This window comes from Penicillium argentinense (genome assembly GCF_028826775.1).
Source record: "Penicillium argentinense strain IBT 30761 chromosome Unknown utg000002l_segment0_segment0, whole genome shotgun sequence".
Classification (NCBI taxonomy): Eukaryota; Fungi; Ascomycota; class Eurotiomycetes; order Eurotiales; family Aspergillaceae; genus Penicillium; species Penicillium argentinense.
In genome coordinates, this window is record NW_026622661.1 from 252,340 (window position 1) to 279,836 (window position 27,497).

The 27,497-nt window shown below is 51.5% G+C and overlaps 8 protein-coding genes across 8 annotated transcripts; 3 read left to right on the forward strand and 5 right to left on the reverse strand.

Moving 5' to 3' along the window:
* Positions 1 to 10: 10 nt before the first annotated feature.
* N7532_000993 (aromatic acid exporter family protein) lies at positions 11 to 4,366 on the reverse strand (the record flags this gene model as incomplete). The annotated part of the gene is made up of 7 exons (XM_056613487.1): positions 11 to 119; positions 174 to 1,072; positions 1,122 to 2,471; positions 2,599 to 2,836; positions 2,894 to 3,178; positions 3,229 to 3,330; positions 3,855 to 4,366. 7 exons carry the CDS (start codon positions 4,364 to 4,366, stop codon positions 11 to 13), a joined length of 3,495 nt encoding a protein of 1,164 aa, XP_056478528.1.
* A 1,656-nt stretch (positions 4,367 to 6,022) lies between these two features.
* Positions 6,023 to 8,114, forward strand: N7532_000994 (uncharacterized protein; the record flags this gene model as incomplete). Its single annotated transcript, XM_056613488.1, has 3 exons — positions 6,023 to 7,754; positions 7,811 to 7,997; positions 8,051 to 8,114. 3 exons carry the CDS (start codon positions 6,023 to 6,025, stop codon positions 8,112 to 8,114), a joined length of 1,983 nt encoding a protein of 660 aa, XP_056478529.1.
* A 1,412-nt stretch (positions 8,115 to 9,526) lies between these two features.
* N7532_000995 (WW domain protein) lies at positions 9,527 to 10,248 on the forward strand (the record flags this gene model as incomplete). The annotated part of the gene is made up of 2 exons (XM_056613489.1): positions 9,527 to 10,037; positions 10,142 to 10,248. 2 exons carry the CDS (start codon positions 9,527 to 9,529, stop codon positions 10,246 to 10,248), a joined length of 618 nt encoding a protein of 205 aa, XP_056478530.1.
* A 781-nt stretch (positions 10,249 to 11,029) lies between these two features.
* On the reverse strand, positions 11,030 to 11,566 carry N7532_000996 (uncharacterized protein; the record flags this gene model as incomplete). Its single annotated transcript, XM_056613490.1, has 1 exon — positions 11,030 to 11,566. One exon carries the CDS (start codon positions 11,564 to 11,566, stop codon positions 11,030 to 11,032), a length of 537 nt encoding a protein of 178 aa, XP_056478531.1.
* Positions 11,567 to 11,962: 396 nt separating this feature from the next.
* On the forward strand, positions 11,963 to 12,322 carry N7532_000997 (uncharacterized protein; the record flags this gene model as incomplete). The annotated part of the gene is made up of 1 exon (XM_056613491.1): positions 11,963 to 12,322. The coding sequence occupies one exon, from the start codon at positions 11,963 to 11,965 to the stop codon at positions 12,320 to 12,322; it is 360 nt and encodes a 119-aa protein (XP_056478532.1).
* A 4,177-nt stretch (positions 12,323 to 16,499) lies between these two features.
* On the reverse strand, positions 16,500 to 18,154 carry N7532_000998 (uncharacterized protein; the record flags this gene model as incomplete). Its single annotated transcript, XM_056613492.1, has 3 exons — positions 16,500 to 17,470; positions 17,528 to 17,681; positions 17,735 to 18,154. 3 exons carry the CDS (start codon positions 18,152 to 18,154, stop codon positions 16,500 to 16,502), a joined length of 1,545 nt encoding a protein of 514 aa, XP_056478533.1.
* Positions 18,155 to 22,222: 4,068 nt separating this feature from the next.
* Positions 22,223 to 22,669, reverse strand: N7532_000999 (extracellular guanyl-specific ribonuclease RntA; the record flags this gene model as incomplete). Its single annotated transcript, XM_056613493.1, has 1 exon — positions 22,223 to 22,669. One exon carries the CDS (start codon positions 22,667 to 22,669, stop codon positions 22,223 to 22,225), a length of 447 nt encoding a protein of 148 aa, XP_056478534.1.
* Positions 22,670 to 24,257: 1,588 nt separating this feature from the next.
* N7532_001000 (amino acid permease) lies at positions 24,258 to 26,256 on the reverse strand (the record flags this gene model as incomplete). The annotated part of the gene is made up of 8 exons (XM_056613494.1): positions 24,258 to 24,658; positions 24,708 to 25,079; positions 25,132 to 25,226; positions 25,280 to 25,459; positions 25,508 to 25,665; positions 25,726 to 25,852; positions 25,904 to 26,015; positions 26,073 to 26,256. The coding sequence occupies 8 exons, from the start codon at positions 26,254 to 26,256 to the stop codon at positions 24,258 to 24,260; spliced, it is 1,629 nt and encodes a 542-aa protein (XP_056478535.1).
* Between the last annotated feature and the right edge of the window lie 1,241 nt (positions 26,257 to 27,497).

The following is a 27,497-nucleotide window of genomic DNA, read 5'->3' on the forward strand; positions in this document are numbered from 1 at the left end:
CCTTCCTATATCAGTCATGTTCTTCGTTATGGTGTAGCAGCTGTGCGGACTCGGCGTGGCGTTGAGTATGTCGAATATCAAAGTCAAAGTTCAGCTCCCCAACAAGCTTTTTCACATTACTGCAAATAATTATTTGTCACGCAAGATTCTGAGAAATGTTGGGGCAAACTTACCCAATGAGATCCTGCAAGCTGAAGCTAACAACAGATCTCAGTACCTCAAGCGAGACAAAGGCCGAAAAAGCAGGATCCTCAATATGTCGAATACTCAACAACTCATCATCAATCTTCTGCATCTGCCGCGCAAGTGGGAACGAATCCGGCGTGGACAGGTACGGAGGCAGGGGCTGCGAGTTCATGATAGCAGCTGAAAGATGGCATAGCAATGACGTGATGCGATGCGAATTGAAGTCCGCCGACTTGAGCGCTATCTCCGCCAACCTCGCCATCCACTGCTCATTACCGTCATGACCCGAATGCTCCGACTCTATAGCAAGGGTATCCAGACCTTGTGTGGTATGCGCCATCAGCGACATACTCGTCAGAATCTGCTGAATCTCGCCGATGATATTATCGTAGATCTGCTTTGGGAATTTACCCCCGATCGGCGGCTCGAATATGCTGAAAAGACTGTGCATTCGCAGTTCGGTCAGAAGCATCATTTCCTCTTTGAAGATCTTGTGTCGGGAGACGAGGAGCTGGTGGCCTGGTGATGTCTTGTCGTCTGCATTTCCCAGGTCTCCGGTAAACCAGAGCTCGATGGTTGTGTGCATGCAGCTATAGAACTTGGCGAGGATAAAGAGACTGCGGCCGAGGAGCTTGCGCAGTTGCGATTTTGCTGTGATCGGGTAGGGGAAGATCACCCAGAAGAATGAGATGGCGCAGCCGGCCGCGACGGCAGCTAGTTTGTATGGTCCGAAGAGGTAGATTTGGTAGTAGGGTTGTCCGTTCGACTCTGCTGCAGTTACCCCAATCTTTTTCACTTGCAGTTCGTAGCCGACAATGACGTCTAGTGTGACGATGGAGATGACCGCTGCTCCGAAGTATTGAGGTACTTTCACGTAGAAATAGTACTATGAATGCGTTAGCGTGAGCCCTGGTCATCTGTAGTGCAGGACATACCTCGAAAACGTTAGCAAGGTACAGAAACACAATCACACCAGCCGTCTTTCCGTCAACGATATACCATACGATCAGACTCAGAGCAAGCGAAATGACAGTTGCCGCTATACGGACGACAAATCCGAACATGGTCTGTCCACTGGTCGGGTTCATCTCGATGACAATGACGATCATTGCCCAGATGCATCGCTGTCGAATGAAAAAGTCCTGTGTCTGGTGCAGGTAGGCAAGAATGCCAACCGAGAACGAAGCCGCCGCCACACGGAATCCAAACGTGCTCTGATCCGACTTGAGCGAGTGAGAAATCTTACGCAGAATAATACTCCCCTTCTCCCAGGCTTTTTCTGGTGGCAGATGTTCCGGGTCAGGAAACCCAGTCGATAGTTCATCGCGAAGGATATTTGAAGGGTCAAAATGCGAGGACTGTCTGCTAGCCGACGGGCTTTGGCCATCCTTCTTGCCGATGTTCAAGGATAACCATTCTCTCACAGACTTTGGCTTCGGAAAAATCAACCTGCCGCGCGCCATCGTCCCATCCTGCACCTTCCTCTCCGCAAAAGGAACCAATCTCAGCGTGGCCGACAGCAAATCATCCTGTAAATGACCCATGTACAGAATCAAGAAGAATTCCTGTCGCACATCCGGATCCGTAGAGAAAACACTCTCCCCTTCAACATGTTTCTCGGAAAATGCCTCGAGGCTCGCCAGCGCCTCGGGCAGCTGTTTCCTCCGCGAGTAATAAGCATGCAACTCCCCCTCAAAGCGTGACGTAAACGTGCTCTGGCCAGGACACAACCTTTCCCCCCTTGCTTCCTCGTCCCAGTCCAGCACCCCACGATGCGTCTTTTTCTTGGCCAAATGCTTAGCCGAAATAAGCTCCAGGGCGAGCAAAAAATGCTCCAAGCCAAGACGAACCAGACAAGCAGCATCCAGGAGCCGCGCGTGGTGCGTCTCCACCACTTTCACCATCTCATTCGAAATTTCCCCTAGATCAGCGCGATCCGCACGATCCTGATTCCGGCTCTTTTGGAGAAAGGGACCCTCACGCGGGCTCCCATTCTTGACGATCATCTCCAGAATCTCCGGCAACATGGACATTCCAGAGAGAGGGAGCAGAAGAGACCGGAAAAGCGAGGCGATATCACTCAGATCCACGGCTGACAGTTTCCCCCACGCGATCTCGTCTCTAGAGTAGAACACATCAGCGTGCAACTTGATGTGCAATCCATTGAGCTTCGTCACAGACCCCTGCAGCGCCTTAACCTTCGACTGCAGATCTGTCTCGCTCTGTCCCGCGGGACCCTGATTCACCCCGGTGCCTGCATCCGCGTCTGCATCCGCGTCCGCACTCTGCATATTACGGCCCAGGGCGGGCCGTGCATAGTGAAGAAAGCCCCTGCTGAAGATCCCGCCGGCCGCTGTACAGTCTGCGAGCGCAATTTGCGATTGGAGAACCCCTTCGACGGCGTCGACGTACTCTCACATCGTGGAAGACATTATCTCGACTCGTAATTGGTAAAATCAAGAGTGAGACACCGGTCGCGATGGCGAAGCCGATCATGAATCCTTTCAGCAGGCGGGAGACGAACTCGAGTCCCTCTGCTAGGGAGGTGAACATGCCGGCGCGGGTAATTGTGACAGAGGCGAAGATAGAAAATGCAACCATTGGGTCTTGCAGCTCCATTGGCTTCAGTGCGCGGAGGGAGTTAGCACCCCTGCGTTATCATTAGCGTGAAGATCCATCTTGATGTTCTCGAATTGGGCCATCGTACCAAATCATGAAGATTAGCCAAATGGCCGATACGGCGCAGGCATCGCTATTATAACCCGTTCGAACAGCCTCACTCGCATCCGGTGACGTAGTATGCTCTCTCGCCTTGACAGCACAGAAAACAGCGAGACAGCAAAGAGAGGCAGAGACACACGTAGAGAGCAGGTCGAAGAACATGATCTTCATGAACTTTGCTCGAGGCATCAGGCCCTGCGAGAGGACAGAGATCAGGGCCGACAGGTACCCGATTGTCGATGTGATGTCTGAGATCGCATTGCTCTGGTATCTGGTACTTGTGAGTATTTAACCAGGCCATGCGATTACGGAGTCGCATACATGGCGATGGTAATGGTTGGAGCCAGCGCTCCTTTCAGCATCATCAAGACACTGTGGGAGTCCAGATCGAGGTATTCCCACCATTTTTGAGGGCTGATCCACCTATTGTCATGTCAGCATGTCTCACGAATCATATCTCTTGGCATAGCTACCTGTTCCTCTTGGCTTGAAGTTCCGAATCCTTGGACACCATGGCGGCTCAACACGATCCAAATGCATATCCTGCAGCATCCAGCTGGCACCTTCGAACGGGGCAAAAGTCAGAAACGAAAAATAAGTAGCCCCAGGGGATGAAATTTGCAGATTGCTCTCGGTGCTCAAACTAGCGGCGCATTCGGATCGGGATGCCGTGCGACGCGATCCGTACCGAGCCAAGTGCCGATGGGGCAACGGGGGAGAAATATCGGTCTTCTGCCACTCATGCAGGTTCCAGGGGCTCCTTAAAGTGGAATCAGGGGCCTCTTGAATGTTTTTGAGATGGCGGCAGTTGTCGCGGCAGACACGAACGGATTCGTATGGTCCGGTCGTCACGTGAGGGTACGTGCTGAACTATAACTCTATGCTACACATTTTCGATCAAGGAGCACTCAAATCTGGTTTATTCATGAGTCCTTCCTCCGTCTGACCCTTTTTCGTGGTCGATGTGGGTCTCTTTGTTTGGTTGGCTTTTCCCTGCCTCCGCATAGAGCGACACGAGCGAGAGCTTCCGCATACGCGAGCCCTGCAGAAAGCGGCGACCAAACACAGAGATAGCCGTGCACTGTGGAGCAGCCACCGGAGTATATCGATTGTCCAAGGATGCCTGCGAACCCTCCTGTGTATCTGTCTCCTGCATGTGATACAGCGAATAAAGTCTCCACAATGATCTCCGCGACCGAAGTCGCAGTTGGGGCTCATCCGGGTCCTTCGTTTCCGCGTTCTTCTTGGCCTGGTCTTCGTGAATCCACTTTTCCTTCAGGCGGGTCAAATCGGTTTCGGCCCGCTGGAGCTCTTCCCGAAGCTCCATCACCTTTCGTTCTTGGGCAGCGATGGCAAGTAACGGCGGTGGCTTGGGCTTTACCTTTTTGGCGTGCGCGCTCATACTGCTGTGGTAGGAGACTTTGTGGGTCGGGAGTGCGAGGCCGCTGAGGCTTGACATCGAGCTCTGGTGCACTAGCGTAAACGACCTCGAGATTCCTGCTCTTTCATGTTTGTCTGCCACACTACAGTGGTTTTTTGGGTGACCCTGTACCTGTTCCGCAATACTAGATGGTATCTGGCCTTCAACACCAAAATGCGTTCTGAAAGATCACAACACATTTTCAATTTACCTTACAAATATGATGCAAGTATTGTTGCTTAGTAGTGTATGACATATTGGAGAACTGTATGATTTATTTTCTGTTTTATCTCCCTGATTCGGGTTGAATGAGCATAGACAAATATATCTGCGATTGGCAGCTTTCAATGTGCCTTCGCTACAGTACACTATATAATTGTCGCGTGAAGGCAGCATATCTATCCTAATATGATCCTCGGGATAATGGTAAAGAGATGTCAATCTATAATTAGGCGTAACACACCTGCAGCCCTATCATGGCCGGGCTGTACACCGACGCCGTGACTCATTCCCAATCCGTGGCTGTTCCGCCACAACACCGCCACAGCCCGATTTGATGCCGCGTCCACTTTTTCCGCCGAGAGTCGACCACTCACCATCGCCATTGCCAGTCACAATGGCCCGTCCCCAACGAATTGGTTACCGGAAATAGCACGGAACCAGCCAGAAAGAGATCTCCAGTTCGAAATCTGTGAAAGTGGACAGCGTGCACGATCAGACTGGATAACTAGCCGTGACATCATGCAGAAGACACTAGACGGGATGTGCGCTTGGCTTGCTGCACTCTTCGCACTGGCAGTGGGCTCGCGACGAGTGAGGCTTTGGCTCGTCGTATCAGATAGCTGGGTACGAGATCCGGGCGGAGGTGGGCCGGAGATAGAGAGGCGAAAAGGGATTCCTCCCTCCCCCGTGCAGGTAGCACTCAAGGTAGCTATCACAACGGCAGAACACAGCGTAGACACGGCAGACACCCGAGACTAGGCAGACAAAGACGCGTCGGGTTGTTCTTTGTGTAGCGAAGGTGAGACCGCAGGTGAGAGGGCGAGACCGTGCGCTCATCAGTGGACCTACACAGCGAGTGGAGCCGGGCTGTCTGCGAGGGCACCCTGGACGATCCTAGAAACGCGTGTTCTAGAAGTAACACAGTCGACAACGGGAGTGACATCAGGATGGATTGTTGCTGACGAGGCCGGAATGCGCCTGTCAGAGCCTCGTCAACATTCGCCGATCGACAGCCCTACCGACGCTGTTGGCAGGACCCGCGCAGGGCGATCCCAAGACGATCCACGGACGTGAAACTCGGCCAAGCTGCCAAGCGGATAAATAAGCCTGCTTGTCCCCTGAGCTTCTACCGCCTCTCCAACTTTCGTCACTGCCTCCCCGTCTAGGTGTGCTTGCCTAGAATACCACGACTGGTTTTTTGAAATACATGCGTAAGTACACGACTGTTCCTCGCCGAGGTCACCCCGTCATGCTAACCACCCTTCCTGTTGCTGCAGACCGGATTAATTCGTGGGCGAAAGCTCACGCATCCTCTCGCGACCCTCAACCTGTCAAAAGGACCGCCAGCCAGATCCTCGAGACGGTCCCCTCCACCGAGAACACCAATGTTGAAGTGAAACCCCCTGAGGGCCCCCGGGGCCCGCGTCCGCGTCCGATGAGAAACCCAAAGAGAAACCCAGTCTGCCAGTGCGCATGCGAAATGGCACCATCCGCTTCTCCGCGCATACCAAGGAGGCCCTATGCCACAGCTGGGTCAACGTCCTGCTGGTCTTCGTACCGGTGGGTATCGCCGTCAAGGCAGCCGGCCTCAGCCCGGCCATTGTCTTTGCGATGAACGCCGTGGCGATTATTCCCTTAGCCGGTCTACTGAGCCATGCCACAGAGAGTGTGGCCAGCCGTCTGGGCGACACGATCGGTGCCCTGATTAACGTCACCTTTGGTAACGCCGTCGAACTGATCATCTTCATCATCGCGCTCGCAAAGAACCAAATCCGCATTGTCCAAGCTTCTCTGCTTGGCTCTATCTTGGCAAACTTGCTGTTGATTCTTGGCATGGCCTTTCTCTTGGGTGGACTCCGTTTCCAGGAGCAGGTGTACAATAACACTGTCACTCAAATGAGCGCCGTTGTGCTCAGTCTGGCCGCCTCGTCTTTGCTCCTGCCAACAGCCTTCCACGCCTCGTTCAATGACAGCGACAGAGCTGACCTGGAGACACTCAAGGTTAGCCGCGGTACAAGCGTGGTTCTCCTGCTCGTGTATATCCTCTACATTATCTTTCAGTTGAAATCGCACGCCTACCTCTACGCCAGCGTTCCCCAACGCATCATCGATGAGGAGTCGCACCCCGGTGTCTTGGCTGAATTTCTGGACAGTTCCGACTCTTCGTCCAGTTCCAGCGACGAGTCTGACAACACCACGGCGTCTCGATCTACTGCAAAGCGTATCAGACAGGCGATCAGCAACCGTCGCCGCCGCAAGTCTAGTACCAGCACGACTTCCAAGGGAACTGCCTCGCGGCAATCCATTAGGAAACAAGTAATGATCAACGAGACCCAGGGCTCCGTTGGAAACTCCATCGGCAGCAACAACTCCGTCGCCATGGCCGATGATGAAGTCCACTACGATGCCGACAACGATCTGAACAATGCATCGACTGAATTCCGTTCTCGCGACTTCGGTCAGGCTCTCAGTCGTAGTGGTACTGCGCAAAGCGAACCCCCGAAACGCCATCGCAAGAAGCACCGGTCCAAGCGAGCTGAGAAAGCCGCAGACAAAGCCCAGGCCCAAGCTCAGGCGCAGGTAAACCCGCAGATGCAGGCAGCCAACGTTCAGGGAGCCCGTCCATCGATGACCGGCGCAGCGTCTTTTCCGAACTTCGCGGGCATGAGTGGTGCCGGTGAGAACGAAGCACAGCGCAAATGGTCTCCCTTCGGCCCAATTCCTTCTCTGCTGTCGAACACGGTCTTCAGCTCGCAGTCCCCTGCCAACTCGCCGCATCTCGGCCCCGGGGCGGGCCCCAAGCGTCCTGGAATGGCTCGCAGTAACTCTCTGCCTGCCCGCGTTAGTCGTTCCCCGCATGTCGGTAATGCCGTGCAGTTCGCTAGAGGCGCTGCCCGGGTCACAGAATCCCTGGACCCTGTCGCACCGGATCAGCCTGCTCCTACCCAGGTGTCAGAGATGTCGCGTACTGCCGCCGTCGTCATGCTGTTGCTGTCCACCGGTCTCGTTGCTATCTGTGCCGAATTCCTGGTTGACGCTATTCCCGAGATGATTGCCAGCTCGCCGGTCAGCGAGGCCTTCATCGGTCTAATTATCTTGCCCATTGTCGGCAACGCTGCCGAGCACGTGACGGCCGTCAGCGTTGCGAAGAAGAATAAGATGGATTTGTCCATTGGTGTCTCCGTCGGCAGCAGTATTCAAATTGGTGTGTTTATCTTTTCCCGGGAGAGCTGGGCTTATCACTAACTCTACTACTTGTAGCTGTCTTTGTCACGCCGCTTGTCGTCATCCTGGGCTGGATCATGGACAAGGACATGTCCTTATACTTCACCCTGTTTGAAACCGTCTGTCTCTTCGTTGCTGTCTTCGTCGTGAACTTCCTGGTTCTCGACGGTAGGAGTAACTACCTTGAGGGCGCCCTTCTCATGGCTGCGTACATCATCATAGCGTGAGTGTTCTATACCCCCTTCCCTTTTGAATATTGACTGACTCGTCTACCAGGCTGGGCGCGTTCTTCTACCCCAATGACCCTGAGGCCGGTCCCTTGGCCGGCACGTCGACTTAGTCACCCCAAGTACTCAACCGGAGCTGTCGCTTCCCGAATCGTCGGTCTCTTCGATACCGGATCGGTCCATCTGCAGCGGTACTACTGTCGTTGCGACATTGCTCTCCTCGCTCCACTTCCGTGGCACTGTAGGAGTTTTTTTTTTTTTTTTTTTTTCTTCCATTTTTAATATTTTTTACTATTTATTTCACGTGATATCACGTTTTGCAAGGTTGGTATGCCCAACAAATGAATATACTATCGCTACACAGGGGAGCATCGACTCCCCCTTCCCCTAAACTACTCTCCATTCTCCTATTCCAATATATCTCCGTAAAACCAAACCCACCTTCCCCACAATTCATCCAACCGCCAGGATCAATCCATTTTCTCCCCACTGTAACTCTCTGTCGGGTCCTCAGGGGCTGTAAGCGCTCACTCCGAATCCTGGCGATACGCAGTTATGACTCAATTCACCCTTGAATTTCTCTCGTTTCGCGTCTTCCGGACTGGTACGGAATGATTCGGACTTTGGTCCACCCCCGGGCAGTTGAAATCGCTGATAATGTAACTGCGCCACGTGTGCCACTCCGAGTGGCTGTGTAACCGAGCCACAGTGGCTCTCCGCTTGTCGACGTGTTCGACAGTGGGGTTGCGGCGGGTTGTGTTGGCATGCATGGCATGGGCACTTAATCTGACATGGCTGGCCCTACGGCCCTACCAGGCACATCCGCTCTTCCTGGCCGTGGCTGGTGTCTACCTCAGGAGTCGTGTCCTTACTGTCTGGCAGCTCAGCCCCTGATATGTAGGAGACAAGCTTTGGGGACGGGAAGGGCCGATCGTTCCAGAGATCGACCTCCTTCCGCATTTTTACCTGTTCTTCATGGAAAAGCACATCATGTTTGCGATGGCATTCTGTTCACTTCCAACTCTTGGCCGCCGGTAGTATCCTTGGCGCCTAGCATTGATTGCATCTCGTTTCATTCAGCTGGGAAATGACTGGCCCCGAGCGGTTGTCACTTTCTGTCATTGACCCACAGCTGCGACCGGCCGCAGATCATCAACAGTACAATCTACTCTCATTCTCACCTCCGTACGCTGTCAATCTGACCTTCGTCCCAACCACAGCTCCCGGCAAGGGTTTCACGAATTGCTCTGCCTAGTTCATGCTTGTTCGGCGCTAAAAAGTGGATCGGAGGTGGGGGAATGTTTCGTTCGGTTCTGGGCGGAACGGCGATATACAAATCCACTCCAGCTCACTAGCAGAGACTAGGGAGTAGAGGGCAGGTGCCTGGTGGTACCATCTCATACTAATTAGCCTTCACTGTAATAAATCCCTCTCCTATCCTATTTAGGGGTCCTCCCCACACCCAACATAAAACAGCCCCTTCCCCCCAACTTCCGTTCTCTCTCACATTACCACCTCACACGCCATGGCCTACTACGGAGGAGAACCCTACAACCGCCCGCCCCCAGGGCCCTACGACCAACCCTACCCACCGCAGGGAGGCTACGAACGCCCTCCCTACGAACGCGGCCCATACAGTGCCCCTCCACCGGGCGCCCGACCCCCGGCCAACCCACCACCACCACTCCCGGCCGGCTGGCACCAAGAATGGGAGCCCAGCACCCGCCGCGCATTCTGGGTCGAGGATGCCACAGGTCGTTCGCAGTGGGAGACACCCTACGGACCGCCGCCCGGCCCACCCTCCGGCTACTACGATGGGTCTCGCAGCGTGCCGCCGCCCGAGCCGGCTGGTGGATACTATGCGCCGCCCCCTGGTCCTCCACCGATGGGCTACGAGGAGCGCGGGTCCTACGGCGGCGGGTATGAGCAGCCGCAGGAGGAAAAGAAGTCCAGCAACGCGGGCAAGTATCTGGCGGCTGGTGCAGCCGGTCTCGCGCTGGGTGGTATCGCCGGCGCGGTGATTGAGCACGAAGTTGGTAAGTTACACCCCTTTCCTTTCCTTTTTCTTTTTCTTGTTGGTAGCATGCAACCCAAGCTTTAATTCATCTACCGGTCTAAAACCTGATACTAATGACTTCAGAATCCGACCGCGAGTCCGACCAGGAGGAGGAGCTCCAAGAGGCGCGCCGCGAGGCGTACGAAGACGGCCGCGAAGACCAGGCGGAGTACGACGAGGAGTACTATTAGAAGAAGTCACTATCCTCGCATATCTCCAGTATGTTTGCGAATCTCCGGGGCGGCGATAGACTGGCCTCGGACGAGCACTTCCCCGAGCTAGAATACGATAGTGATCAGGCCGGTTAGTTGCTGTATGACCCGAAGACATCAAAGTACCTGGACTTTGAAGCTCTCATCGACATAAGTTCACCTTCGCCGAAGTCCAAGACAGGGTTGACCTTGCTTGTGCACGGATTTCGTTCTCACTGGCGATTTTGTTAGCTTTGCTTTCATTTTACGGATTTTAACAGGGATTTTGGACTGGGATGCTTGTTGGCTCCTGTGGGATGTTCTTAGGTTGCAATGCACTTATTCCCCTCCAGCGACTGAGCTGCTGTATCCTGTGTAAATTATCTAGATTCATTGACCATCAAGCCGTAAGAAATAATGTCATAGCTGGATGATTATGGAAAATTTCAGAATGTCAAATCTGCATCTCATACAGTACTGCTTCTACAAGTGAGAACGCAATAGGGAGATGGGGGTAAAAAGAATCATAGATGACTTACCTAGGCCTGTGATAATGATAGATGGATAAGAATAGAGTGAGTATGGCTAGTAGGTAGTCAAATGAACAGCATCAGTTCAGAAAATCCTCCGAACGAGGGTCGAGGAACCGAAACAAAAACGAAAAGATTGACCAGAAGATGACTTACCTAAATTTCACCGCGCAAAGGCAGGCAAAGAAAGATAGGCGGGACGAGCCCAAGGTCAGAAACACCGTGACGGTGCAGGTGATCCTCAGGGAGGATCATAGGCGGGCACGAAGGCGACTGCGATAGCGAGGAAGCCGTCCCTCCACGAGGGTCACGCAAGCCCAGAAGACCAAATCCAGCGCATGGATAGCTAAAATGAACATGAGGCAGAACTTGGGGTCTTTCCAGTAAGGCAACTCGATAATGAAGGTGATCATGTCCCCAATAGCCTTACGGCCGAAGATGAAGATCGTAGCCAGGTCAAAACCGAGGATTGCGATAGATCCCATGAAGCAATGACGTGCGGTACAACCATGCATCCACTTGCCCAGGTAGGTGTCGACGGTCCAGTAGAAGGTGCATTGGACGAGGGCAACGACACCCACGGAGGCAAAGAACAGAATCGGGTGACCCCAGCCGGTATGGGGGGAGAGGTTAGTGGTAGCTTTCCAGCCGTAGACTCCGACCATGAACGCGTAGTAAACCGCGAGGATGAGGGAAACACGCTTCAGATACGCCAGGAGGGGCACATGGGCACGCTTCTCGTGGGTATAGTAGTCGTCGAGGGTGAAGGTTTTCTTAGTGAGCGACATCTTGTTCGAAGCGGACGTGTTGGTATGGAAAAGGTGGTATGGAGTTTCTGTGAAAGAAGTTGTGGAGGGGGAAAACAGAAGCAGACGGGAGGTAGTTAATACGTGAGCGGCGCGTGCCTGCCTCGCTGCCTACGGCGGTCTTAAGCGAGTGCCGTTCTCATAATCACTGGCAGAACAGGCAGGCATGCCTCGCTGAACACCCTCCTGACTCATCCAGCTGTCGTGTCTGTACTCTATCTCTTTAAATCCATCCTTTCCCTTGGGCAGTACCTCGCAGAACGTGCGCTTCTAAACAAACCCAAAACACCAACTCAAGAACCGAACAACGCATGTTCCCATTCAAACAATTCAACGAAGGGTTAGACTAACAACAACCCAGAAACGAATGGACTTAAGATGATCAGACGCACTCCTACCTTCATTCCAATTCCTGAGGCCGAGATCAGGGACGAGCTTCACAAAATCAAGCTGGAGACGGGCATGGAGCTCGAGATGAGCGACTCGGACTCCAATAATCCCAGTGAAGTGAGCGAACTCAGCGAAGAACCAGCGCCAATCCGGAATAAAGAAATTTATGCTGAGTGGACCCCGAGAACTGGACTCTACGACCTTCGTACGAACGACGCTGCCGGTCCCGCTGCCTTTCTCACCAAACAAAGCCCCAGCACCGAGAAAACACCCGAACAGACAGGAGACCCAGGGCCTAAGCCCCTGGCCGTTCAACTGGGTCGCAGGAGAATCACAACGCCTCTTTGAACTTTGAGAAAGTGAATGAACTGCTGCGAGATGAGAAACAGAAAATGGCAGTGGCTGGGTCACAGGAGAAAGACAGTGCCTCATTGAACAGCAAAAAGGAGGATGAGCGGCTGTGAGGCGATCCGTGAAGAAGGACATTGGAGAAGTAGCTGAAAACCGAGATGCAAAAGGCGGAAGTGGCTATGGGGCTGCGACATAGCAGCCAAAAAAGGCCAGTTGAGGGTTCCTTACAAGATATGTAGGTGGATTATGTCGTCTGAGTAACAATCACTGCGACTCTGCTCATTTATTTTGGCATGTATTGACTTTCAAGGGGGAAGGCTCATCTTTCATCAGGCTGGATGGTGAGTTACACTTCCTTTTACTCTTTCTTTGAACTTTGAAGGCCTTCTAGCTTGACCATTCATGGGACAAACGGCTTCGTAACTCTTTATATGGATACAGAGACAGATGGCAGATGTAATTGTAAAAAAAAAAAAAAAAAAAAAAAAAAATTCTCTATTGTAGCTTTGAAGTAGACCTAGAACTCTCCAACGCAGCTTGACGGATTGAACCGTTTGTACCTTTGTATTTGCTGACGTTTTGCCATCTATGAGCAATGAAGCCAATGGTGAAGCCTAGAAAGACGGTTTCTGTGACGGTTTCTGTCTTCCGATACAATCAATACAAACTCTCAGCAGACAGAGCATATGCTTCCAAAGGGTATTTACTGACGGAAAATTTGCTGGAAGCAGTCATGTTGATACTGTTCACAGATATTGAGTCCCTGGAGCTGAATACTGCCCTCCCTATAAGCCTTCGGCATCTCTATAGTGCCAATTGGAGGACGATAAACCCTGTAGGATAGGCTAGGCCAGTATTCAACGTATCAGGTTCAAGCTCTTTGTTCACTGAAACTCAGCTGCTCATGAAGGAGAAAGATCATTTTATCATAAGGTCATGATATATCCTCGCTTGCTCCTTTGGTAGGCTGTTTCACATCTTGTTTTAGCTAGTCGTGGAGGTAGTCGGGCCCGAACAAGCCAGCATCAAGCTAACCCGGCGTACAGTGCTCAAACATGGCTCTCTCCACTGACCCCGATGCCGGGATGTATATCACGTCTCTCAGTCTAGATTTTGTAGGCCCCAGGGAGCATTTGGCAAATTGATTGAGTGCTGAGCACACTATCACATCGGGAACAGCAGATCGGGTAGGCAGGTAAGCCGACATCGACAAGACTCGAAGTGTACTCACATTGTGTTTATAGTTGACGTGTCCCTTCAAAGTCCCAGCTCTTCTAACATGTATGCGCGTTTCTTACAGTGAGCTGTCAAGTTGGCCGAGCTGGGTTCTTCGGGGTGGACTTGCTTGGTAATTAAGTTTTGAGGAAGAGGGTCATCGACAAGTTCTCTGTGGATCCTGGTGTAGTGGAATAGAAGGCCTAGTGGGTGCAAAAAGTTGTCAGCTGTGCGAAGAGAAGCCGTGAGGGGCACTGGAATAGAGTAATTCTTGGGAATGTCGACAGAACTAACAACGGTCTCTTCAGCTCTTTGCAAAGCATGAAAATACCCCAGGAAACGGATCATTCAGTACCCGCGAAGGTCATTGTCGTTGTGAGCTGCCGGGTGGCCTGAGAGCAGTTCAGTGGTAGCCAGGCAAACGCGTCACACCAGGGTATAAATGAGGGTCTCCAACCTCTCCACTAATTTTTCATTCCCTCATCTCCACACCTGATCTTACTCAGTGTCTGCGGTACCCCTTCTCGTCTCTCTCTACCTGACAGCACCCTGCACAGTGAGAGATTCTCGATCTTCTCATGTTGTTTAAACTGTGCCAGTAAGAGAGGCATAATTTACAGGAAAATTTTTCTTCAAAGAACACCATATTACTGAAACTGGTATGAAATGCGACACCAGGAGATCACGAATCACGGTATGTAGACAACGCTACGGCACGCCCACATCCGCAAGGATCGGGGGAATTCAATGCCTGATGTGTCTGAATCGTACCAAAAGTAGAAGCAGTTAACTTTTTGAGATTACACTGCCAGTGTGTAAGCCCGAACACGCTCTGCGACATCCCAAGTAGTGACTTTGCGAAGAGCTCGGTTGGTGGTGGGCTTGGATGCTCATCCGCAAGGATCACGGACTGCCTATTCAAGCAATGAAAGAAACACACCGCCTGTTAATTATTCAATGTCAATGAGTCTTCATGCGTACGAGTAGGTAAATAAGTAACAGATTCACGCACCTACAGCTGCGTCGCGCAAGAATATCTTCACAATTACGCACCTCCGTCCTGTGAATCGGCCAACGGTCCATCAACGACCCCGCGTACAGTCCCCTTCTCCATCCTCGAGCCACCGGCTCAAGTGTTGATGAAAAGGAAGCCGTGTCACTGTGACAGGTTGGTACCAAAAATTGCCAGACGATGCAACAGGGGCGGGGGAACTTAGAGGGAAAGGAGTATAGGGAAGTTCTGGAGGAGAAGTCGGCCTTCATTTATGTTGCCTGATCAGCTGACACGGAAGCAGCGGGTAAATGATGTAGAGGTGAGCCTGCTGAAACGGGAAGGCACGCTCTCTCACGCAAACATGAGGCATCCTGGCTTTCTGCGAAAAGACAGCAGTATATGCGTGCTTCCTGGGGAAGGATATCAAGTCGTACGCCACTGCTGCTTTGCTGAACTGATAGATTGCTTCTACATATGCCAAAGGTTACTCTTCAACGACCAACAAGAGATCGTATACCATAGTCTGCGTCGCCTCATTATGCACTCGGGGAGCTCTGTTCTGAATAACCCCACCACGAGACAGAGCTTCATTCAGATCAGTCAGATGTTGCCAAAGTTCCGAGTTCGTACAAGGAGGAATTGAACTGTTGAATGGAGATTGGAACAGAACGGGGTGTTATAGATAATCGTATGAATGTGAGCAAACTGGTATCTGCTCGCAAAGCCGTTACAAGGTAGCCTGTTTTATGAGCAAGACTCGATCGAACGATGGAGCTTAGCAGCTCGCAGCAACTCCGTTGATATTCTGGACTCGAGGCGTAGGGATGGCGAAGGGATAATAATGTCACGGAAAGGTGTAGGGACACTGTGAATAAACATAATCATCATCTAACAACAAACGGGGGTTGCCATGCTTCACAAACAGCTTCTAATTCACCAAATATTGTCTTACACTCGTGGGCGTGGTAGAACGTAGTTATACATCGCCAGCCAAATCCACCGGCGAACAATCTGGAAATTCTCGTAAGTGGTATGGACATGGAGATAATCGGTATCCATGGCGAGGGTATCGTCGTCGAGGATATCTTCGGATTCCCTGGCATCCTGTACTCGTTAGTATTCGCCAATAACAATGAGATTCAAGTGTGTACACTATTGGCTCATTTGGGCATGAGACTGGCATCCGTCGGCTCAATATCGTCCCATTGAAAGTATGTCAGTCCCTCAAAATAAATAAAGAACATCCCGGTGTAGAGAAGTTGATGTGTAGGCGGCCCCGGCCACGATGACCAATGAAGTGTGGCATGGGCTGTGCTGGGGCATTTATACTGCGGCACGACGACCAGCCTGGCCCTGGGCGCTCGAATGCGTGCATGTCATAGGGCCGCTGCTGCGTGTGCAGCTGCCAACTTCGAGACTTGGCGCTTCATTGTTTTGGTGTTGGGTTGACATGTGAACTTGGAGAGGGTCAGTGTCGAAAGAGGCGGGATAAGCGGCAGCGAGGATTTGTTATTGTCAGCGCGTCAATGGCCGCCATGGTCTGCTTGCGCCAGTTCCTGCCTACATCACCTACAACACTGGGTACCTGCCATTTATCATAGCATTCACTATTCACTTGCATTAATCTGAGAACTAGACTATTCCTCATTCGTCAATCCAGATCCACTGAACGCGTCGCATCAGATTGCAGTTTAATAGTGGTGGGAGCAGCTAGTCCAGAGGCAGTACCGGGTCCGTGTACAATAGACTGGCAATGAGCATCTCTTCGAGTAAACATAAACGTGAACATCAATTGGTATATCATAACACTCTTCGTTATGTGTAATGCGTGACAGCTAATATATACATCCACAATTTAGACGTGGTTGTCGTCACCAACTCCAAACCAGCATTCCAAAATGCAAATCAATAATTGTATGAGAAAGCACCCCAAATGCAATATCTCACGCCGTGTTTCAGGCGAGATCAAGGCTCAACCAACTGCTCATGCTCAGGGGCAGCTTTGCTAACTCTCCGACCATGGTTCTCCTTGCGCTCCGCAGCCAGCGAGGCAGCGAACTTGCTCTTGGCACGAATTTGTGGGCCCTTCCAGTAGAAGACGTAGATAGGAGCAACGACAACGCAAGACAGACAAGCAAGAACAGTGGAAGCGTACTCAACCTGCCACTTGTCTCCGATGTTGCTGTACATGGGGGTCGCGTACATAGCGGAGATACCAGCAAGCAGATCACGAGCGAAGGCGTTACCACCACAAGCAGAAGCAGAGTAAACACCATACGAAGCAATCATGTAATCAACTGAGGACAGATAAATCGCGTAGTTGGCGATACCGACCATGGTGGAGAAAATCATGGATGCGATCCAGGGGATACCGCGCTCCTTACCGAAGGAAGTCCACGCGAAACCGAACAGACCGATAGGTTCGAACGGCGCAAGCCACAAAAGCCATTTCATTCGACGCTCAGGTACCATCGCGTCGTCGCCCTTAGCCTTGCGGATATGTTCATCGCGCCAGAACCAGGGGAAGTACGTGAAGTACGTTATGAAGTAGGCAAGGTTGATAGGGATGACAGCCCAAGCCTGAGCAAGAATACCGAAGCCCCAGCCCTGCTCGTACACAACGGCGAAACTCTCCAGGAAGGTGAAGATGAGCGCATCGGAAAATCCGGAGAGCAGCGACAGACAGAAGACGATGGGCTCGGTGAGCAGCATGTGGAATGGACGCATCCAGATCTTGCCGGCCTCCTTCAGCGACACACGGGGCTTCTTCAGCTCGTTCGGACCGTAGATGTTGGGGTCTTCACCGGACTTGCGGCGGCGCTTGGCCTCCCTATCGAGGAGGATGGTGGAACGCGATTCGGGCATGAAGAAAATGATGGCCTGAGTGACGGCGCCGAAGATCAGTTGGATCCAAAAGAACCATTGCCAGTCAAGGACTAGAGACAAGAGATGTTAGCACGCGTCGTTGAAGCTATGAAGGACCAGACACTTACAGCGCTGGATGGGACCACCGATGACACCACCGATACTGGTACCGATACATGAGGACAAGACAATGAACGCGAGCGGGAACTGCTGCGTCTCCTGCTCGTAGATATCGGCAATCAGACCCAGGGTCACACTACCGCCAGCGGTAGAGATACCACCCTAAGACACGTCAGTAAATTGGAAAAGAAGTTTGCGATCGCAAGGAAGCGCACCAAAGCACGGGCAACAACAATGGTTCCCCAATTAGGCGCCAGGGCAGCAGGGATTTGCCAGATGTTGATCAGGAACATGGAGAGCTGGAGGATAGGCCAGCGACCGAACTCCTCAGACCAGGGCGCCCACAGCTCGCAACCAATAGAGTAGGTGACCAGATAGGCCATCTGACCTGTGCGCGCATGCTGCTCACTAATGTCGAAGGCAGCAGCAAGGGGCTTTATAGCATTGGGAAAGACCGAGGTGTTGAAGTTCATGGACACCTGCACGAAAGCGACAGCAGCGAGGTAGGACCATTTTTTCCAACGGGGCCAGCAGTAGCCCAGCTTCTCGTAGCAGTCCTCTTCCTTGAGTTCGCGCTTCTCATTCGAGGGAATGATGTCCTCGCGCTTTTCAGCGGAGGAAGTTGAGTCGGCCATCCGGGGAAGTCTGAAGATGGAGATAGTTGGTGTCAACTCCAGATTTTTTTTCCTCGGGCACCCCTTTCCTATATGTACGATAGGTCTAATCGGTGAACTGAGGAGGCTCCGAGTGCGAGGACCATCGTCATAGTCTCCAAACCGGATTTATAGAGGATCCATTTGATGTGCGGAAGGAGTGGGTGTGTGGACCCTCAAGTGGGTGCATCTTGTGCTAACCTTGTGCGTCCATCAGATAGTGCCTGGCCGAGTCACAGTCGCACTGTCCAGCACTGTCTAGTAGTTAAAGCCGAACAGCAATTCTCGGTCCAATTGATTGCTTCTCGACACTCGAACGCATCGCTACCATTCGGCGAACATTCGGACTCGCGGGCGGCGGAAAAACGCGCCCGAAAGGGTGGGCCAGAAATTTCGGGCGTGACTCTAGTCGCGAGATCAAGAACAGAACCAATGGGCTTGCCGGGAATTCCTCGGAAGGCGTTCGACCGTGAAGGGATGCACCGAGACCAATGATGACATGGGTGAACGACGGCACTGATAATGCAGCCATCCAGTGCATATTGCTGAATAGCGCCAAGGGAAGAGACGTACGGGAATGGCACTCGGCCCGATGGAAACTCAAACGAGGCAACAAACTACAGGTACGTGCTTTTTTTAAAAAAAAAAAATTAAAAATTTATGTTGGCAGTCAGATTTTGAGGTTTGTTACATCATACCGATTTTCGATCCAGGCCTTCAGACCCACCCGATGCTTGGTTGTCTCCACTAGCAAGTAAACCGATGGCACTGACGTCAGTTTCCGATTGACAACAATTGCCATCGTTCTCTGCTCGCACGTACGAGTGCAAATATTCCCACATAATTAAATATATTCTGCACCATTGGCCGTTGAGAATGACTGTATTATGCAGCGCTTGTGAAATGCTTAGTCAATTCGCGTCGTTGCCATGTCGGAATGGCGATTAAGTCCGACCGGATCAGACGATACTTCCGATGCTTTTCCAGTGGTGAGACTGCTTTGGCGCGGCATCGGGAGAACTGCGGACGATTAACGATGGCAATTCAACGCCACGTCGGAGTGAAGCGACTTAGTCAAGCACGGTATTCGATGTCGGATGCGAGTTGGAGAATCCGAGTTAGTCGGCCGAGCGAGGCAATATGAATATCCGGCAGGAGAGGACCACATCATGGTTTGGCCGCGAGACATCGCGTTTCAGACCTGGTAGATAAAGCTGGACCTGGAAATATACATGTAGCCGACAGTTACTGTAGTGTCTTTGATGGATCTGCTCCAGGAGGTTTCATCATTGTCGGGATATATTCTCCTGTCAGAACAAACTGGCTGTGACCCACTGCTAGCGACCGATGGATAACATCCCTTGCTTGGTGTACGCATTCTTGCGCTGGGCTGTGGCCTCGGTGTTGTGACCGCCGAAGGCCGGCGTGTGGGATCTAGGGGTGTTTTTCAACTAGACTGAACATCTATCTACATCTATCAACAAGAATCAATTGACTTTTGCTTTGGAGCATACACACTGTCCACTTAACTGTGTACACAGTACCTAGCTGGTGATACCAACAATCATCAACCTCCACTCGTTCTGAGCCCAGGCCTCGAAGTTTCTCCACCAAACTGGTTCACGTCGAACCTCCCGGTCTATAGAGTCTACAAGGAAATTCCTTGACGGATGAAAACAGTGTCGCCTTATTTGCCGAGCAGCGACTGCGGTCGAATCGGTTCAAGTTAATTCGAGCCTCATGACAACTAACTAGTGGTGCCTTAAACAGCATATCCACAGGTCGTTCCGCGGCAGATTTGGCTACGTTGACGGGCGTGCATTCGATCAAAATGTGATCCACTGTGTCCCAGTATGGCCTTCCGTAGTTTAAAGACAGATGGATTTTAAAATTGGGTAACCAGGAATTTGAGTCGCTCCCTCGTAATCAGAATAGCCATTTCCATTATTTGCCAAGCCACCCATCTGTTGTGGTCTGTTCCGTCGGCCTTCCCGTAACCATCAGAGTTTCCCAATTTTTACCAAGAATATTCTCGATTCATTTACGAAAGCCTCGTTGTTGGTGTCGAATGTTCCCAAGAATTCCAGAGGTCTAGACGCAATTGCGCAAAATGGCCTCTGTTCCTCTTGAAAGGTGTTTCTCCTGGAGGTGTGCGACCGATACTGTGGTTACTCTCCGTCACTGTGATGATTCCATTTGCAGTTGGCCCACAACCAAACTGACAGCCCTCTAGACAGATTGATGTCTCTCCCAGCTGCAGTTCGAAGCCAGTCAGTGTAGAAATCTCGAATCGACGGATTTCCACTCTGGCCATCGTGTGATTCGCCTGCATGAGCACGGCCTTGGCGTCGCACAGGCCTTCCCCGCATGACCCCAGATTCGCACTTGGCCAATTTAAAAACGCTCGTGTCCCCCCTTTTCCTCTTTTCCATCTTCCCTTCCCGACAGTCTGAGGGTAAAGTTGTCCTATTGACCGCTATCGCTGTGATTTAGGTATCCGACATATCCTGTCAACCTCGATTACCTCCTCACCCCGACTCCACAGCGATGGGCTGATACCCTGTCGGAAATAGCCCATCATACTGGACATGTGAAGACCCTACCTATTAAGCAGTCCTGCGGATCGTCTATCTGCTTCTATCAGAGACACCCGATCAATCCAACGGTCGTCATTCCAGCAATGTCCACAAGGAAGCTGTGGATCTCACAGCCTTACAGGATGGCACCAGTTCAATTGGCCACAGCGACTCTGATACAAACAGGCAGAAGATCTTGAGGAGATGGCCAATGTCGATCTGGGGGGCTTCAGTCGGCAGAGAAGATAGAAGGAATGTGGTGTTCTTGCGCGTCGAAATGGACCTCAAGCAAGACTATGATGACTCGAAATAAGATACTCTGCAGAACTTCCAAATGGTACCAAACCCCGGCGACGACAAGCTCCCACAATTCGCTTTTGTGCGGGTGTCGATTGCTGTTTGCCTCTAGATACCAAAATGAACGCAGACATCACAGCATGTTGACACGATCTCGATGTGTTTACATGAAAAATTGTCGGCTACATCTATCTACCGTTCAAAATTATCTGACAGATAGTTATATTCCACAACTAAAGGAAACGTTATCTTTGCTATTCTTCCTTCAGCGATATTTCGTGGTGCATTGTGTATACTCGAGATTATGTCATCGAGGGCACCCCTCTTGTAGAAAGGGAAGGAACGCGTCTGCCTCCCAGAGGGACTGAAAAGGAGCGACCATCATGCAAGCAACTCAAAAAGAATTGTCCGTACAGAAACTTTTCTTCATTTTCCTTCTCTCTTGCAAAACTTGATCATTGCTGTGGGAAACGCATTATCTGAGGTGTCTATATTGTTGTGGGCGTTCTTGTCAGCACTCTATCCAGAGCAAAGCACTTGATTTGAGGTGTTTATTCAGAGATCCCTTGGTTTACACTGTTTAACAGGTTGCGACACGCGGACACCGGATCACCAACACGGGCAAACGATGCTGCCAGTGTGAATGGATTGACGTCTTGACGGAGGGAACTTCAATCGGCGACGGCAGTCTCAAGAAACTTCCTGGCTGTATGAGCGATTGGCGACCGCTGAAGAGCGGTACCTAAAGTCAAAAGGAGAACAGTTACTGCGTGCCTACACAATCCCTGCGCGTAAACACGAAGAACAGCCTCCGACATCCTCTGTACGTACAACCCATCATCCCGAAACATACAACATCTGTCTTACTGGCATTTGGAGTGATGTCAGGGTATGTTTTGATGGACGGTACTCTTGTCAAGCGGCGGCAGACTCACAAATCTGGCCCTCACAGCCCAGTTCGGTCGAGTTTAATTGCCGTTTGCTTCTAGCAGAGTACCAAGATCAAAGAAGGCTTAAAATCCGGCAGGTGAGATGATGTTTACACTCTCCCATGAGTAAACACTAGAGTCCATCTGCGACATTGATATTCACTTCTAGTCGTCCTTGTGGTAAGTCAGACGTCCTTTTCAGAATATCATTCTCACATTTATTGTATTTGCTATATTCAAAGCAACAACTAGGTACACGCGACAAAGTTGTCACCGCTAGCACCAGTGTGGGTAATGACACCCGCGAGCTGATCTCCAGTGTTGAAGATCACTCGGTCCGCGCCGGGGGATCCACCATCATACACCTCGCCCGAGCTTAGGATCGGGAACTCGTAGTATGTACCGCTGACCGAGAAGTCGAAGCCTTCGTAGTTGTGGTAGACATGCGGGTAGCTGTCGTCCGTGTCGCCGGACGAGTACAGGTCGTAGCCAGCTGCCATGGCGGAGCTCACGGCGCTGTTGGTGTAACAGTGGGTGCCACAGCTGTAGGCGCAGGCGCGGGTCTCGAGGTCGGCCGGGATAGCGACGGCGACAGCGCCGGTGAAGAGGAGAGTGGCCAGGGTGAGGAGCTGGCTGGGGTTAGCATGGATTGTCGGGAAGGTGTGCTGAAGACTGTATACCTCGGTGAACTGCATCTTGTCGCTCGATCCGGTCGGATCAACAGGAGATCAATGGAGAATAGATCGAGAAGACTTGATGATCAATTCCAAAATCGCAGGTTATTCAGGTCCTTAAATAGCCTAACTTGAGCACCAACACCATCCCTTGTCTCCTTTCCTCCGTCTTCACCCCTCATCCCCAGCCGAACCCAGACGATGTTACATCTAAAGCCATCGCAAAACCCCCAATTGACCATAGCCAACCGCAAGAACAGAAGCTACCGTAGGGCACATCCTTCACAAACCAACCATGCCCGTTCGGGTATGTTGGCCGATCTGTAGGCATGATACGAAGGGAAAGCGATTGGGCGGGGCGCCAGCGTGAGGAATCGACTGGTGCTCGAATTCAGTCAATGCGCCGTATCCGAAACGACGACCTGGCGGTGTCCCCGTCGGAGTGCAAGTGGGGGATTTATGCAGGATGCTATCGGGCCAATCGGTGGTCGTGCTGACGGGCACGATGCCGTTCTAACGGCTTGCCTGAGCCGTTGTGGGGTTGCTGGTTCGGGGTGGGGTCAAGTATGCAGGAGTGTAGATTGTACAGTATGTCTGCACTGCTTGTCGAGTTCGCGAATCGACGGACAGGCTCAAAAAAGTCTCCATTCGAGGACACTGTGATAGGATCAGAGTGTTGTGCCTGGGAAAGATCGACAGGGATCGGGTTGTTCAGGGGAATGAACAGGGTCGGGAACGCGCAGAAGAAGCTGGAGGCAGAATGGTCCCTGGTCTAGCTTCATTAGACTGGAAAACCTCTGTAGCCAAAATCTCGGGGTCCATTTGGCGAATTCCTTCAAGCTGGCACTGTCTGTTGCTGCGCTGATCATCGTCTTAGGCTAAAGCCAGCCGATGCCCTTTCTTGGCGATGAACACTGTGAGCTGGATGTTACCCATTGCGAATAGTGAAGATCAAATGACTGGAACAGTTGCATCTCGTTGAAACCGCGAGACGAGTGCGAAATCACTGCGGGTTGCTGTTCAAAAATCTGAACCCAAATGCATACAATTGTTGTTGTCACGTGCCATTCTGAGTGCTTGATCCTGCAGGCCACCACATCGTCGTACAGCTGCAATTCGGGAGCTTTCACGGCCATCCACAATTTATTTTTTACGATTATTTTCTCGATTCTGTCTGAATCAGTCTATCTTGCTCCTGTTTCCGTTTTCCCGTGATAAACAATCCCCTGTTTCATTTCCACGCAGAATACGAGCTGCTCTCATGAATATATATATTGACGGGCAATGAGTTTCCTAAGTACGACATCAGTATTGGCTAATATCAATTAGTTACTTCCTAGACAAGAAACAACAACGAAAGTTTCCGCGTATCTGACGCTCACCTCGAAGCAGATTCGACACAAGCACCGAAGCTACGACAATACAGAGTCTACGTGACTATTCATCACCCAGCGGAGGTCGCCGTTTGAGACCGGCGCTCCGACGGAATCCGGTCGATCTTCACCAAAAAGAATGCCAATTTTATTTTTTCAGCAGCTGCAAGATAATGAATTGCGCTGCATAATGTTAGAGCGTATATGCTTCAATGTGGTATATACCAGCAGGGTATCTATCCGACAACTATATCGTGAATCTTCGCCCACCACCGACCAGATTTCTTAACCGGCTCTTCCTCATCAACAAAATCCCGCCTCCCAGTCCAAATATCCATATCCTCCAGCGACACCCACTTGGTCTTGTTCCAGAATTTATACGCAATAACGAAGAGCGCGAAGACGGGAAGGAGGATGTAGTTGATGACAAAGTCATCGGGACTGAACGGGTTCAAGAAGCAAGTATACCCCTGGAAAAACACGAGGAAGATGTTCAAGGCGAGCGAGAAGTAGGTACCCCATGGATAGAGCGCGGAGCGGAAAGGCAGTTGCGAAGTGTCTTGTCCCTGTGCTACGAGGGCTTTGCGGAAACGAATGTGGGAGATGCCGATTATGGACCAGACGAGGAAGGTTGCGACTGCTGGCTGTTAGTATAGATCATGGCACAAGGTTTTTGGTTTACTGACCTCCAGATAGGGTAATTAGAGCGGAATAGACCTTCCCTGCACTGGATGATTGTCCCAGGAAGACGATGCACGCGAAGATGTTGGTGAAGATCAGGCCGACCCAGGGTACGCCCGCCTTGTTGGCGCGTCCGAGAAATTTCGGGGCTTTGCTGTTGCGAGACATATAGAGCAGCGTTCGCGAGGCAACGTAAAGGGAGCTATTTCCTGCGGATATGACACTGATCACGATGAGGGCGTTGATCAGGTGTGCTGCAGGCAGAATGCCAGCGTCAGTCAGGGCGATGGTTAAGGGTGAGCTGGCTGTCTTCGAAGTATCACCAAGCAATTGCTTGTCGTCGTAGGGCATTAGAATGCCGATAAAGAAAATCGTGCCTGGCTGGTCAATAGCCGAACGCTTGGAGTACTTGATTTCGAGAGCACACACCGATGTAGAAAATCAGGATTCGCCAAAAGACCTGCTGAATGGCTCGAGGTACGGCCTTTCGAGGATTTGCCGACTCTCCAGCTGTGATTCCAACCCTGCGGATGATCAGCTTTGCATACGAGGCCAAGGGCATCGCCCATAGACTTACATCTCAGTTCCAGCATATAGCGTGCCAGCAACAACAAAGGTCTTCGCAACACCATTAATGCCGTCATTAAATGCCCCAGGGTCGTGGTAATATTTGAACCCAATTGGTCCCGGGCCAATACCACCGGCACTAATGATAATGGCCAGTATGAAGAAGACGATGAGCGCCAAAACTTTGATCCTGGTGGTTGTCAGTCGTGGCCCAAACAATAGAGAGGTAAATACTCACAAAGAAAGCCAAAATTCCATTTCGCCATATGCCAAAATTCCCAAATTCGACAGAGTAAGGAAGAGCGCCCAGAAAATGAGGATCCAGCCCCATTGTGGTACGGCTTCGGTCCAGTATCCGATAACAAGCGAGATGGAGTTGTATTCGTTGGCGAGAACCTTTTAGCAGTATATCGTTAAGCACTTGTCATGATTCGTAGCGAAGCGAAAGCAGCTTACCGTGACCCACAACCACCAATATGCCCAGCCCAATGCAAATGCAAGAGAATCGTCAATGAATCGTTCCGCATATTCGATGAAGGAACCCGTCACGGGAATGACAGTCGCCATTTCCCCTAGAGATTGCCTAAACGCACACAATTAGCCCAGACCCGGCAATTGTTGAGACCGCACATACATAACGAAGAACACAATCGCGCCGACGAGCGAGAAGCTAATCAGGGAGCCAGCGGGGCCACCCTCGTGCAGCGCATTGCCAGAGCTGACCAGCAAGCCAGGACCAATGATTCCTATCTCGATCAGCTCAAAACCCTAATTGTACAGTATGCTGGGGATGTCACACTTACCACCGACCGCAATCATCTGCAAATGTCTCGACTTTAGCTGCCGCTTCAACGGCGCCTCGAAGGGATCTCTCGGGACCTCCTCATCGACCTGCTTGCCCCAATCGCCAGAATGCAAGCTCTTCGAATCGACATCTTGAATGGGACTGCGGTATGCGACCGTGCTGGTATCCTTTTGATCCGCCATATCCAAATCCGGCTATTTCAACACGTCCATCGGACCACCAACGATCAAGAATTCAAGAATGGGAAAGAACTGACAGCTGCGCGACAGTACGACACTTTCTGACGCGGGCAAACGACTCAGAGTGTCCCACACTCCGCGAAGCGATGGTGGGCCGCGTTCATTTGCTGGCGATGTCGTGCTGTGCCCCGGTCGCGGCACAATCTGGTGATCGTTCTGATTCCTGCAGCGGCTGATCCCAGGCGATTATTCGGCGAAATCCCTCGCAAAATAGGACCCGGCGAACATTCTTCGAATCCTTTTTAATTGGCAAACCGGTCTCCGGTCGCTATCTTGGGGCGATGCTACTGTGGAAGAAGACAGAGTCGCGCTGGCGGAGGTCGAGGTCGGCCGGTTGATGTGTGGAGCCGGCTGAAACTTCGGTCGCACGCCATAAAGCCAGCTATGAGCTCAACCCCATGTGCGCGACTGCACGTGCGCGATCTGTTTAGATGACGTGGGGTTGAACGGGCTCTTTTTCCTTGTGAGGGCTCTATTTATCTACCTAGCCTTCATTTTAGTCTCTTGCTGAATTCGAATTACCTTAAACACAACCATCTCGACAGTGTCTAACAGAGCAACTGCTGAGCTACATCGTACACCACCAGGCACTGAAAAAATACAGGTAAAAATTATCAAGATGGTCATGATTAATTTTTGCGGATTCCTGCACAGATTGTTTGAACAAGAGAGACGTCGGCAAAGAGAGCCTGACTCTCGCATATCCACTATATCATGTCCGGGTAAAAGCTTCGAGGTGATAAAGTCATCGCTACACACGAAGAAAATGGACTTGTCACAAACCACGACAGGATATGGCAGCCATGTGTAAAGTGGTACCCCGTGATTCGCTCATCTCAGACTTGGGAGACTAGCGGTCGAGGGCCATTTCCTAGAAAAGCCCCGATAGTTTAATCGCACTGACCACAAGAATGGTTGTCAGTTTCAGGATTGTTCAACTGCGATCTCGTGATATCGCTCCAGGGCTAGAAAAGCCTATCTTTAGCCAGAGTTTGATCATGCCGAAGCCGAGGGCCATGACTGAGCTTAAATCTTCATGTCTCGGCGATAAGCACGGAGATCAGCAAAACATCGAGCCCAACAGGCTTCAGATCGTCGATCCAGACTGGGTACTGCGTGCTGTGCTTTCATTCCCGGAGAGTCCGGGGAATTTATGTTTAGTATACACTCCCTGGATGTGATTC